This window comes from Lynx rufus, unplaced genomic scaffold (genome assembly GCF_022079265.1).
Source record: "Lynx rufus isolate CCGP_SWC_20201006 ecotype Redwood Valley unplaced genomic scaffold, mLynRuf1.p SCAF_22, whole genome shotgun sequence".
Lineage (NCBI taxonomy): Eukaryota > Metazoa > Chordata > Mammalia > Carnivora > Felidae > Lynx > Lynx rufus.
The window spans coordinates 17,762,730-17,777,160 of record NW_025814837.1 but is presented as its reverse complement, the minus strand read 5'-3'; the positions used below and the strand labels follow the sequence as shown (position 1 = coordinate 17,777,160).

The 14,431-nt window shown below is 42.7% G+C and overlaps 1 protein-coding gene across 1 annotated transcript in view; it reads right to left on the bottom strand.

Moving 5' to 3' along the window:
- Positions 1–13,824, bottom strand: part of TMEM241 (transmembrane protein 241) — a 116,121-nt gene extending 102,297 nt beyond the window's left edge. The window contains exons 1-3 of the mRNA XM_047087041.1: positions 13,732–13,824; positions 8,563–8,609; positions 5,499–5,576 (exon numbers count right to left, since the gene is read on the bottom strand). Of these exons, the coding sequence (XP_046942997.1) occupies positions 5,499–5,576; positions 8,563–8,609; positions 13,732–13,803 (197 nt within the window). The 5' untranslated portion in view covers positions 13,804–13,824. The remainder of the gene's footprint in view (positions 1–5,498; positions 5,577–8,562; positions 8,610–13,731) is intronic.
- Positions 13,825–14,431: the final 607 nt, after the last annotated feature.

Genomic DNA, 14,431 nt, shown 5'->3' with positions numbered 1-14,431 from the left:
GAGAGTGAGAGTGAGGGAGAGGGGCAGCGTGGAGCCTGACGTGGGGTCCATCCCATGACACTGGGATCATGAGCTGAGCCAAAATCAAGAGTCAGATGCTCAACCAACTGATGCACCCAGGCTCCCCTATCAAAGAAATGTTTTATAGTTCTCCAGCAAAGATCTCCAATGGAAAATTAAAGAGTGGAGCTTTCTCCTTCATCTGTTAGAAATCTCTGGTCACAAAGGCATTGTGGTATAGCGTTATTAACTTAGAACTTCTCATCCTTGAAAACTTGAGTTAAAAATTTGCTGTCTTAAGTAGAGTGAACAAAAAGTAGTAAGTACATTAAAATTTACTTTCGAAATGTTTTTATTTAAACATGTAGTCTGGTCATAAAGGGACCGGAGGATGGCATGTAATGTCTCCAATGAAATCACACCTGATTCCGTAAGCAATGGTTCGAGAATCCAGTAAAGAGTGCCATGGTCTCACTGTCAAATGTCTTGTCACGGTGTTCTAGATCACGTTCTGGAAACACAGCCTACAGCCAGGGCTCCCACATCTGCTAGAAAAATCACTTGAACATTCTGCGGCAGGTTGGCAATGGCAGTAGAGCTGCCGGTATAAGGACAAGCTTGCGACTGAAAGCCAGTGTGATCTTTCCCAAGACAGAAGGCCTCTAAAGCATCATCCAACACTTGGTAATTGCTGGTTGCTGAATAAAAATCTTGGAGATGGATTCTATCAGGTCACTTAGTGGAGTCATGACATGGCCAGAGACTAACCAACACAGCAGAATGGCCTCTCTGCAAAGTAGGAAATGTGGTGCCAGGTTCTGGAACTTGTTTTAAGAGGTAATCTTGGATTCTGCTGCACCCCAGGCTATAAGGGGTCTAAATGAGCTCTCATGGTATATGTTATTAAATACCGATTTGGAAACCACCCTCCAGCCCCACTGGTACAATCCCCACTCTACGATGACTCAGAGGACTCCACCCTGTCCACCTGCTGCTGTTTCCATTTTTAGTAGAGTCCAACCTCTGCCACCTCCACACAAGTGCACAGTCACACAGCAAAGCCAAGCTTTGGTTCTCTAGTAACATAATCAGAAAGCCAAGCCTAGTAGGAAACAGCAACCATGGCAAACACACACCCAGCCCAGGCATACATGAAGGAACATGGGTGCTGGGTCCTTGCTGCTAGACATCTGGTAACTCCCCTTTGCTGAGGATCTGTGGAAAGTGGAAATGCTGTGCTGTTGCAGCAGTTATTAATCATAAGATTCACTAAGACACTAGGATCTTTGATAAGGCGCTTAACCGAGCTAACGTCGTGTGTGAGGATGTGAAGCCACCTGAAGAAGTACAGGCGATAGAAGTGAAAAGGTCCCTGAGAATTTAGCAGGGGGACGGAAAGGGAACATGCCCACAGATCTGCAATGAGTAGAACCTAGCATCACGCAAGCTCAAAGGACAACAGTGTCTAGTGGGTCTCAAATTTCTACTGTTGGAGGATCATTCCTTTCAGGGAATGAACCTTGAGAGTCTTTGACTTTACTCAGCTCTACCAGTCATTCCTCCTTCCCTTCCCCCAAAAGGCAGAAGTATGAAGAATTCCATCAAGAGATGAATGGATAAACAAACTGTGGTATACATACAATGGAATATTATTCAGCTTCTCAAAGAAGAAGATTCTGACACATGTAACAATTCTGAGGACATTATGTTAAGTCACAAAAGGACAAATATTGTATGATTCCACTGAAGTGAGGTATCCAGAATAGGTAAATTCATAGAGATGGAAAATAGAACAGTGGTTATCAGGGACTGGATGGAGGGAAGGCAGAATGGGGAGTTACTGTTTGTTCTGTTTGGGATGATAGAAAAGTTCTGGTAATGGTTGCACAACATTGTGAATGCACTTAATGCCACTGAACTGTACACTTAAAAATGGTCTAAAAATGGTAAAATTTATATTATGTATATTTTCTCACAGGAAAATGTTTTTAAGTGCGAACCAATGGCTTAGCTCTTAAGGAAACAGGGCCAAAGTAATGTTTAAACGACTATTATGGGGGCGCCTGGGTGGCGCAGTCGGTTAAGCGTCCGACTTCAGCCAGGTCACGATCTCACGGTCCGTGAGTTCGAGCCCCGCGTCGGGCTCTGGGCTGATGGCTCGGAGCCTGGAGCCTGTTTCCGATTCTGTGTCTCCCTCTCTCTCGGCCCCTCCCCCGTTCATGCTCTGTCTCTCTCTGTCCCAAAAATAAATAAACGTTGAAAAAAAAAAAATTAAACTTAAACGACTATTATGAAGTAAATAATTCACAACAGAAATTATAAGATAATTGTAGTCAGGGGCATTGTAAACAGAGTAGAGGACCCATGTTGATGAGCACCAGTGGACCCCAGTCCACAATCTGACCGTTAGTACCTGCATTCTAGACCAATCTCTTGCCTCTGTGGAGGAATAAATGAAACCATTTGGAATCAACATGCTTCATTATTTAACTGAATATTAGAACTATCACAGGCCTTGTGAATTCAGGGCACATATTTATTTTTATTTTTAAATTAATTTATTTTTTTAATTTAAATCCAAGTTAGTTAACATATAGTGTAATAACGATTTCAGGAATAGAATTTAGTGATTCATCACTTACATATAACACCCAGTGCTCATCCCAACAAGTGCCCTCCTTAATGCCCCTTGCCCATTTAGCCCATCCCCCCATCCAACACCCTGCTAGCAACCCTCAGTTTGTTCTCTGTATTTAATTAAGAGTCCCTTATGGTTTGTCTCCCTCTCTGTTTTTATCTTATTTTCACTTCCCTTCCCTTATGTTCATCTGTTTTGTATCTTAAATTCCACATATGAGTGAAATCATATGGTATTTGTCTTTCTCTGAGTTATTTCGCTTAGCATAATACACTCTTGTTCCATCCACATTGTTGTAAATGGCAAGATTTCATTCTTTTTGACCGCTAATATTCCATTGTGTGTATGTGTGTGTGTGTGTGTGTGTGTGTGTGTGTGTATGGATATGGATATATAAAGCACATCTTCTTTATTCATCTGTCAATGGACATGTGGGCTCTTTCCATACTTTGGCCATTGTTGATAGTGCTGCTATAAACATTGGGGTGCAAGGCACTTATTTGTTTAAATGAAGACCCAGTTCTCACTGAACAATCCACCATAACAATGGAGTATAAATAAAGTAAGACCTCTGCTTAAATATCACATATAAAAGTATCTTCAAAAGTATCTTCATTTTGTTTTTTTTTGTTTTTGTTTTTGTTTTTTTTTTAATTTTTTTTTTCAACGTTTATTTATTTTTGGGACAGAGAGAGAGAGCATGAACGGGGGAGGGGCAGAGAGAGAGGGAGACACAGAATCGGAAACAGGCTCCAGGCTCTGAGCCATCAGCCCAGAGCCTGACGCGGGGCTCGAACTCACGGACCGCGAGATCGTGACCTGAAGTCGGACGCTTAGCCCACTGCGCCACCCAGGCGCCCCAAAAGTATCTTCATTTTGTGAAGGTAAGGATATTATACAAGTGAGTGACCTGGCCTGATCATTCAGTAGAGCTGTCTGCCTTGTCCATATAAACTTTGACTTCATTTGCTCTTCATTTTGTGTATCATTTCAGATGAGGCATGATGTTCTAGAAGAATCATAAGAATTTATCTAGGTGAGGCAGGAGTGGCTAGCCAATTCAGGTTGTAATTTTGTCTGAAAAATGTCATGGTTTTTGAGATTTCTTTTAAATGTATTTGACAAGTTGCCTTAAGAGATTCATAACAACTAATATATAATATAATGTGTGATCTGAACTGAACCCTGGATCAGAATTTGGCTGGGCGGGGGGGCGGACAGGGTGGGAGTTACATTATAAGGATATTATTGAGAAAATTAGAAAAATGTGAGTTTGGTCTGTAGATGAGATAATAGTATTGTATCAATATTAATTTCCTCATTTTGATTACTATACTATAGTGAAGTAAGAAAATGTCCTTCCTCTTAGAAAATACACAGTTATGAATTCAGAAGGGGCATTTTACTCTCAAATCTGCAACTTACTCTCATATAGTTCAGAAAAAATTATATATATATATATATATATATATACACACATATATATGTATACATATACATAAATCTCAAGAGAAAATTATAGGAGAAGCAAGATAAAAGAATGAGGAATAGGAGTAAAGGGTATGGAAATTATTTGCATTATTTCAAACTCTTCTGTAAAGTAGTAAGTAATTTCAAAATTAAAAATTTCCAAAAATTTTAAGTTCATTTAAAAACTCATTCACCAGGGAGTGCCTGGGTGGCTCAGTCAGTTGGGCATCTGACTTTGGCTCAGGTTATGATCTCATGGTCTGTGAGTTCGAGCCCCACGTTGGGCTCAGTACTGACAGTTCAGAGCCTGGAGTCTGTTTTAGATTCTGCATCTCCCTCTCTCTCTCTGCCCCTTACCTGCTCATACTCTGTCACTCTCTCTTAAAAATAAATTTAAGGGGCGCCTGGGTGGCGCAGTCGGTTAAGCATCCGACTTCAGCCAGGTCACGATCTCACGGTCTGTGAGTTCGAGCCCCGCGTCAGGCTCTGGGCTGATGGCTCGGAGCCTGGAGCCTGTTTCCGATTCTGTGTCTCCCTCTCTCTCTGCCCCTCCCCCGCTCATGATCTGTCTCTCTCTGTCCCAAAAATAAATAAATGTTGAAAAAAAAAAGTTTAAAAAAAAAAATAAATTTAAAAAACATAAAAAAAAATTATAGGGGCTCTCTTCTCCTCTCCTGCTAGTATTCTGTCTACCAAAAATAAATTAAAAATTTATAATAAAAAATTATAATGAAAATAATTGAAGATTATTTTTAATAAATAATTTAATATAATATAATATAATATATTAATTTATAATTAATATAATATAATAAAAAGTTTTAACTTATAAAAAAAAACACACAAAAAACTCATTCATCTGAGCTCCTGGGTGGCTTAGTCGGTTAAACATCCGACTTTGGCTCAGGTCATGATCTCATGGTTTGTGAGTTCAAGCCCCACATCAGGCTCTGTGCTGACAGCTCAAAGCCTAGAGCCTGCTTCGGGTTCTGTGTCTCCCTCTCTCTCTGCCCCTCTCCTACTCACGCTCTGTATCTCTGTCTTTCAAAAATGAATAAATGTTAAAAAAACACATTTTTTTAATTAAACATAAATAAAAACTCATTCGTTGTGCTCCTATGATCTAAAACAAAGCCCAATTAATACAGTATTATAAGTTATGTATCTTGATTAATTTTAATATTATATTAGTAACATCACTAAGCAGGAAAACACACTCCTTCAGTTCTATGTGATTATAAAAGCATTAAAATCCCAAGGTTCAAAGGGAACTAAGAGATCAAGCAACTCAAATAAACATCTGTGTTTCCCAGTGTAACACCAGAAAAGATTAAATAATGTGAAGAGCATGCAGGGTATGAATCATGAATCAAGCAAGAAGATGTTCTACCTTGAACTGCTGTTGATCTCAGCCCAGCCCAGTTTCCATGACACATGAAGCAAAAGTCCACCAATTAACGTCTGCCACCTGAAAAAGACAAAGGCCAATGTGAATTTAAGAGAGTGCCATAGTCTCATATGCCATCCAGACCTGGCAGAGCTCCTGGCTGACACAAATATACACATCCAAGCCTTCCTACAATTCTTTTCTCCCATTCTCTCCTAACTAGCATCCCAGGCCCCTCCTGCTCAACCTGTATTATTCTCGAATCCAGCTGTATCATTCAGTGCTGACACTGATATTCTTCTCTTCTTATTCTAGACTTTTCCTGAACAACCTCCCCCACAGTCCCCACTTCTCCCATCATCCTTGAACTGATGATTTCCAAATCCCTACGCCCACCCGGATACCACCACCCTGACACCCCACAAGCACCCAATGATAACTTGCCTAAAACGTTACCTTGAATTTCCCTTCCTCATTCTGATTTTCGTCCTCTGCCCCTAATCAGCCAAACCAGAGCCTAGATGTCATCCTAGCTCTTCTCTCTTCAGTCACCTCTCTCATCTGCTCGCAAAATCCTATTGAACGCATCCCCATAACAGTTCTAGAGTACCAAGTCTTCTCTTCCCCACCTCTTCTGCCTCTGCCTAATGCAGGCTCCCATCGTGGCACTCCTCAACTCCAGTATCAGTCCCCAAACTGGTGTCCCTATCACCAGGATGGCCTCACAACTTTCATTCTCTACCTGCAGCCAAAGGGCTTGTTCTAGAAGGCAAACTTCATTTTGCCACTTGCTTGTTTTAAAAATGTTTGATTTGGGGTGCCTGGATGGCTCAGCCATTTAAGAGCCTGACTTTGGCTCAGGTCATGATCTCACAGTTTGTGAGTTCGATCCCTGCATGGGGCTCTCTGCTGTCAGCGCAGAGCCCACTTCAGATCCTCTGTCCCCTTCTCTCTGCCCCTCCCCCACTTTCTCTCTCAAAAATAAATAAACATTTAAAATAAAAAGGCATCATTTCTTTAAAAACAAAACAAAACAAGGGTGTCTGGGTGGCTCAGTCATTAAGCATCTGACTTCAGCTCAGGTCACGATCTCATGGTTCACGAGTTTGAGTCCCACGTCAGGTGAGCTGGAGCCCTGCTTTGGGTGAACACAAGCCCTGCCCATTGGGGGCACCAGCCCATTGGGGTAAAAACACGAATCGCGCTTTGGACGAGCACCGTCTTTCTCTCTCTCTCTCTCTCTCTCTCTCTCTCTCTCTCTCTCCCTCTGCCCCTTCTGGGATTCTCTCTGCTACTCGCTCACTTGTGCCCCCCCTTTCTCTCAAAAAACACACAAAAAAACCCAAAACACAAAATACAAAACAAAACAAAACCAGTTGATTGATTCTTCCCAGGTGGCCAGATGCAGTTCCCAGTCTCTTTTCTGCCATAAGACACTTGGGATCAAGTGAGACATTCTTCCTCTGCATGCAAAGTACAAGGGGAGCACAGGTTATAAAATAAGCACCCCTGGGGCACCTGGGTGGCTCAGTTGGTTAAACATCCAACTCTCACAGTTTGTGGGTTCAAGCCCTGCATCAGGCTCTGCGCTGACTGTGTGGAGGCTGCTTGGGATTCTCTCCCTCCCCTCTCTCTCTGCCCCTCCCCAACTTTTGCTCTCTCTCTCTCTCTCTGAAAACAAACTTTTAAAAAATTTTAAATTAGCTAACTAATTGGTTAATTAATTAAGCACCCCTGCCCTTCCCACTGTACAAAGCACAGCAGACTTCAAAATGAGTGGGAGGGTACTACAGGCAATAACTTCACCCTGTTTCACTCTAATTGCTTTACTTTAGGTGAATAATTCATAGATTTCAAAACCTTATTTTTAGTTATGACTTGAGACACCTCACCACAGAAGTGATTACAACACACCCATGTGTTGCTACACAACAGTTGAGAACTGCTGGCCTACGGGGATAAAGTCACTTGCGAGTGACACACAAGCCTTCCTGGACAGGCACCCACCACTCTCCAGGCTCAACTCCGGTGCATCTGCCACGGGCAGCTACATTCCAGCCATACTGAACAGCTGACAGCCTCGGGAATGTGTCAGGTCACTTTCTACTTCTAGGAGTCTCCACGTGCTGCCCTCTTGACACATCATGTTCTCCTACCTCTTTGTGTGTTGGTGAACACCTGCTCGTCCTATTAGATCCAGTTTTTATGCCTCCTTTGTGAAACCTTCACTAACCCAGCCAAGCAGAACAGACAGATATGGGTCATGCCCTCCAACAGTGTGACCTAGAGCAGTGGCATTCAACCCGTATGATTCTTCCCCCTAGGGGACATTTGGCAATATCTAGAGACATTTTTGGTTGTCACAACAGGGGGTGGGGGAGGGGAGGGTTGCTAACTGGCATCTGGTGAGTTGTAGCCAGGGACTCTGCCAAACATCCTACAGTGTGCTGGACCAGCCCCCATAACAAAGGATTACCAAGCTCAAAATGTCAATAGTCATTTGAGAGACAGTGGCCCGGGGCAGGGTCAGGGGAGGGCGCCACAGTGGCTCAGTCAGTTAAGCGTCCAATTTTGGCTCAGGTCATGATCTCACGGTCCGTGAGTTCGAGCCCCATGATCTCACGGTCCGTGAGTTCGAGCCCCGTGTCGGGCTCTGTGCTGACAGCTCAGAGCCTGGAGCCTGCTTCAGATTCTGTGTCTCTCTCTCTCTCTCTGACCCTCCCCTGTTCATGGTCTGTCTCTGTCCCAAATATAAACAAACATTAAAAAAAAAACCCAGAAGTTCATATTCTTTAACCCAAATTTCTTATATAGGAATCTATTCCAAAGAAATAGCTAGAAATTCGACAAACTTGGATACAAAAATATGTCTGACAACACTATTTTTATACCCCCAAAATGGAATACAATTTAATACCCACTAATAGAAGGGCTAAATAAATTACAGTATGTCTATTTGATAAAAAAAAAAAATCTATGTAGTCATTAAAAATATTTTAAGGAACATTTAATGATGCTGGTTGGACATGTCCCACATATGTGTACAAAGAGCATAAAAGATACTCACCCTTGGAATAATGTAGGGTAGGTAAATTTCAAGACAGACAGGACATACTGAAAAACAAAGAGCAGATTAATGGACATTTTCAAATTATAGAGAATTGCTAGACTGTATAATCAAAGAAATCCCTATTGAAGAAATATAAGTATACTCAAGTTTCAAAAAGGCTTTTACCCTTCCCCCCAAAATCATACATGGGGAAAAAAAAAAAAGACCTTCCAAGTCATACTAAAAAGAGCGGGTCTTTTTTCCCCAGGGTCGCCAGAAGCCTAATCACCTCTTGGTGGGGAAATAGAACTGGTATCATCAGCAAATTGGGCCGCACAGCAGCTGGGTCTGGTGCTGTGGATGTCCAACAACTCAGTATCTTCCCAGGCTTCAGGGGAAGTCATGTTGGAACTGCAGTAATTCAAGAAAACCGGACAAACCCCTGGACGCACTCTCTTTTCACAGGGTATCTGCTTTATCTACTGTCCAATTTACCTCAAAATCCAACCCCCTTCGTTGATTCTCTTCAAGCAAGAACTGCATCCTAGTGTTTATTTCCTTTGTTTTCCTTCCATTTGGGGGCATTTGGCTTTTGCATTCTACAGGTACTTTTTTTGTTTTTTGTTTTTAAACTAATACTGCTTAGGCATCATACCTTTCCCTGTGCTTTAGCATTTTAAGGATTTTTTTTTTTTTTTAAACCAACTTGGCTAAGGTCAACAACTTGTTTTTCTATTATGTCTTTTATAACACTTTATGAAACGGGACTGTGTTTTGTCTTTCTGGATATCTTTTCCTATTTTTCCTACCATTGAGCACTAAGACTTTTTGTAAAGTTTAAAAACCATTAAAGGCTTTAGGCAAGGACTCTACTGATTCTTCACATGATGTAAAAATAGAGTGGACTGGTGTTAGGCAAATTTACATACCTATTTTTTCCCATGGATTAACCTATACATAGGCCTCCTAGTGTGAGCTCCTAAATGTCACAATTACAGCTAACTGCCTGTGCTCTGTATTTACTTGAAATGGACCTTCAGGGCCCCTGGGTGGGTCAGTCAGTTGGGTGTCTGGGACTTTGGCTCCAGTCACGATCTCACAGCTTGTGAGTTCAAGCCCCTTGTTGGGTGCCCCGCGTCAGGCTCTGTGCTGATGGTTCAGAGCCTGGTGATGCTTTGGATTCTGTGTCTCCCTCTCTCTGTGCCCCTCCCCCGCTCACACTCTGTCTCTCTCTCTCTCTCTCTCTCTCTCTCTCTCAAAAATAAATAATAAGACATTAAAAAAAAAAAACTTAAAAAAAAATGGACCTTCTTCTTCTCTGAAGTCTGTTTATAGGTCAACAGTCTCCTTCCCACTTTTCCCTGATATTTTCATTCTAAAACAGAGAAAGGATGAACAAGTGAGCATCTGGGCCGTGTGCTCTATCACCCTAAACAACCTTCTTGAAGACAGCAAATATTTATTTAGTTTAGTGTATGCTGGGCTTTGTCCTACATCCTGGGGGGAGACAAAATGCTGAAGCTCTTACCTGACCTTGCTAAAGAAGAGTGAGAACAGTGAAAAGCAAAATCTCTGACAAATGCAATCTAAGTCCTAATATTCATTCTTTAGCAGTTCCTCAGGTCACTGAAAAGTGTTGCTCAGAGCAAAAGGCTATTCAGTGAAACAGCAGTGAGCACTTCTCATGGAGAAAGAAGGAGCAATTTGGGAGTCTTTGAAAGGAAAACAGATGTGGACATTGTCCCCAGGCTGAAAGCTTAATAGCTGTGAGGGGAAGAAGGGCTGGTGGCTGCCTGGGCCCTAAGCCTGGTTACTGCCAGGACCTCCCACAGGCTGGAGGAACACCTCAGACACGAGGTCAGGAGAGCCAAAACACTTGCTGTTCAAACGAAAATCAACCGTTCTTTTAACACTAGAAGGGCTGGGCCTAAAATAGACAAGAGTTTTTTCAATGAATTTTCTTTTTTGCAAATACAGAGGGAAATAGAGGAGAAAACTACCCTGAGAAATAGGAAAATTAAAAAACTAGCATGGGGCGCCTGGGTGGCTCAGTTGGTTAAGCATCTGACTTTGTCTCAGGTCATGATCTCATGGTTCGTGGGTTCAAGCCCGCATCGGGCTCTCTGCTGTCAGCGCAGAGCCTCCTTTGGATCTTCTGCCTCCCTCTCTCTCTCTGCCCCTCCCCTGGTTGCTTTCTCCCTCTCTCTCTCCCTCTCTCCGCCCCCCTCTCTCTCTCTCAAAAATAAATAAACATTAAAAAAATAGCATAGAGTCTTCTAAAAACTGGAAGAGTGGATCCTATCTCTAAACACAAAATAATGTTCACTAATTCAAAAGAAAAATCATTTGGCAGAGATTATATGCTGGGGGGCTCACTGCACAGTTCCCTTCTCACTTGGCCCCTATTTGGTCCAAGCCAACCTGTTATGGCTGCCAGAAAGAAGCACAACTGTCCTATTTGAAACAATGGCATCATCTAAGAGCTACAAAGTCCCTACCATAGTCCCATTATGAACGACTACCTCTCCCACCCCTACCTGGGCCTCACATCTGCCTGCTGCTACTCTTGACTCCATTTCTTTCCCCTTTGTACAGTCTCCTCCCCTCCCCTTCCCTCTGCCTTCTGCTGTTACTCTTCTGCTTTTGATCTGCTCCAACACTCCCAAGAGCCCTAAACCAAAGCACTCCAAACCATCACGGAAAATGGAAAAGGATTTGTTGTTTAAGTTCTGAGGGTCCTTGGAAATCTACAATTTTTATTACTCGGATTAGATATTCCTAGAGACAAGACAGTTTGGCTTCTTTTTCTCTAGCACCTTGAAGCATGATGCACATGGAAGGTAATCCATCTTTATAACATTGACTATAAAATGGTGAGGGACCCCAATAAATATAACAATAATGCCACAGATGCCAATGTGCATCCAGAGGGGGTATAAATTTCTGTGAACTAAGTGTTATCTGCCTGCTGGATTGTTTTGCTTAGATACTCTTTTTTAACCAATGCCCGCCTGGCTCATGGGTTTTCATGAAAGACTTGTCACTCTTCTCCGTCTGATGATTATATAGAAATAAAAGAAAGGTCATTTTGTTTTTAAGTGAAATATTATCAATATGTTCATCAGGTTAACTAGACAAATTAAAATAGTTGAATGAAAAGGCCAGGATTTCACAAATTCACATATTCTAGAAAAGGTGCTAAAATAAATCTTTTAGTTTAGCTTCCTGTGAGGAAGAAACAAATCTGTTAAAAGCTAATTACTGGGTCACCCCATATGCAAAAGATTGTCTTTCCTTCCTTCTAGAGTAATTACCACTTACCTTATTTACCATGATATTGGGCACTTGGCCAGTCAACTCAGTAACATCATTTTGATTAATCCTCAGAACGACTTTTTGAAAAGGACTTGTTAATACTATCTTAAAGTTAAAAAAATTAGCTTTAGAGAAATTTAAGTCCCAAAGACCAAGCTAAGTGGAGCCAGGATACAAACCCATCACTGTCTCCCAGAAAGGCAGTATTAATGGATCTTCAAAGGCCCATCACCGAAACTAAAAATCAACTGGACGGGAGGAAGGATTCTGACAGGGTTCTGGTGCATCATCTGAGTATTCTGAAGGCAGTCCTCATGTTAAGAGAGAAGGTATAAGGAAATGCTATTGGTTAAAAGTCCTTTTCCAGAGAGCAAGAGGGGTTTGGGTTTTGAGGGGGATGGGCAAGGGAGACCCTACAATGGGGGAAGGTGGTCCTGGGCCTGGTATCCCCCACTTTGTCTTGGTGTCCAGCCAACCTCTATGACAAGAGGGGATGCCCCACCCTAGCCCTCAAAAGTGTAACATTTCCCTGTGTGGTCCTAATCCAAGGCCAGCTTCTCCCTCCTAACAAAATAAAAACATGGCACCACTGCTTTTCTGGATTTTCATAAAAAAGAGTTTCATGACATTACTTTAAAGAAAATTAAATTTATAAATATTTTATTTTCAAAAATAATTTCACAAAAAACTCTTGAATATAGTGGAAACGTCTGGGATGGAGACATATTTTAAAAAGGACTGCCAGGGCACCTGGGTGGCTTGGTCGGTTAAGCGTCCGACTTCGGCTCAGGTCATGATCTCACGGTCCGTGTGTTTGAGCCCCGCGTCGGGCTCTGTGCTGACAGCTCAGAGCCTGGAGCCTGTTTCAGATTCTGTGTCTCCCTCTCTCTCTGCTCCTCCCCTGTTCATGCTCTGTCTCTCTCTGTCTCAAAAATAAACGTTAAAAAAAAAAAGGACTGCCAAGGGCACCTGGGTGGCTCAGTTAAACCTCTGACTTTGGCTCAGGTCATGATCTCAGGGTTCATAGTTCCAGCTCCACATTGGGCTCTGTCTGTCTCAGAGCCTAGAGCCTGCTTCAGATTCTGTCTCCCTCTCTCTCTGCCCCTCCTCTGTTCTTGCTGTCTCTCTCTCTCTCTCAATAATAAACATTAAAAAAAGAAAAAAAAAAGATTGGCTATCAGTGGTGTGAGGGAAAGATGGATATGGAAATGGATTGATCTCTTCTGTTTAAAAGCTTGGTTGGGGGGAGGGGGGTGGCTGTCTGGCTCAGTTGGAAAAACTTTGACTTGAGCTCAGGGTAATGAGTTGAGTTCCATGTTGGATGTAGAGATTATTAAATAAATAAAACTTTAAAAATAAAAAAAAATTAAAAATAAAAATAAAAGCTTCTGGAACCATGTGGGTTTCTAGGGCAGGGGCGTGCTTCAGAAAAAAAGGCAGGATATGTCAGATTTCTTCTACTCTTCCTGCCGCGAAAGAACAAGAGCCAATTGCTTTTTTTCCCTGAAAAGTAGTATGCACAACCCAAAATTAAGTTCCTGGGAATTCACCAGTCAAAAAATTTGGTGTCCCCTACTTACGCTCTCTTTCTTTCTCAAAAATAAATAAACATTAAAATAAATAAGTAAATTTAATTTTAAAAAATTCGTTGTCCCAGGAAATGTAAAGGATGCTTTACAGGACCGGAAACAGGGCCAGTGCAGTCCAGCAAATCCTATTTCTAAATGAGCATTCCACACAGAGTCGGCTTCCTCTCCACTACCATCAGGAAAAATCAGGTAAAAAGCTGGAGGCTGCATCTGTTCCACGTACGATATGGGGGCTCCAATCTCCCACGTGCAATCATCGCCACCCCCTGCCCGCCCCCCTCACCTTGTTCGTGAGGTAAGACGCCAGGTAGCAGGTACAAAAGGTAAGGCCCACCAGGCACCTCCTCACGCACATCGGGCAACCCGCGCCCCTATCCAGGAACCCCGCGGCAGCTCCACGGCAGCCCCCGGAGCAAGGCCACAGCCACAGCTGCCAGGACAGCCACGTGGCTCCAAGCTCGGCCAATCCGCGCGGGGACCGCCCCTGGCGCCTGCCTCTTAAAGGGACCCGGCCGCCGCGGGCCCGGCAGCTGCCCTGTGGGCGAGGTCGCTCTCTGCTGTCTAGGGAGGTAGGGGGAGAAAGATCGCCGGGCCGGGGCTGAGACCGACCCCACCGCCTGCGGGGAAAGGGCGGACACTAGTCCCTGTAAAAAAAAGTCGAAAATGGCAGACGAGGGGAAAAAAGCAGTTTACAAAACAGTTCACGACATTGCATTACCGTTTAAAGAAAAATGTTCATAGCTGTCATCTAAACGATGGGACGAACATGTTTATATGCTTTAATGAATTTGCCCTGTTTTCTACACCGGGTCTGTATTACTTTTGCAAACGACACCAAAAAGTTAATGATAAGTGTTATTTTAAAAGAAGGAAGCCTGAGGAGCTGGAATGAATGTAGTTGTTTTTGGTTTTTTTTTTTCTCTTTTTTTAAGAGAAGTCATTCCATTGTGTTGAAATGTACATAAAATAAATCCTCCTGAAAG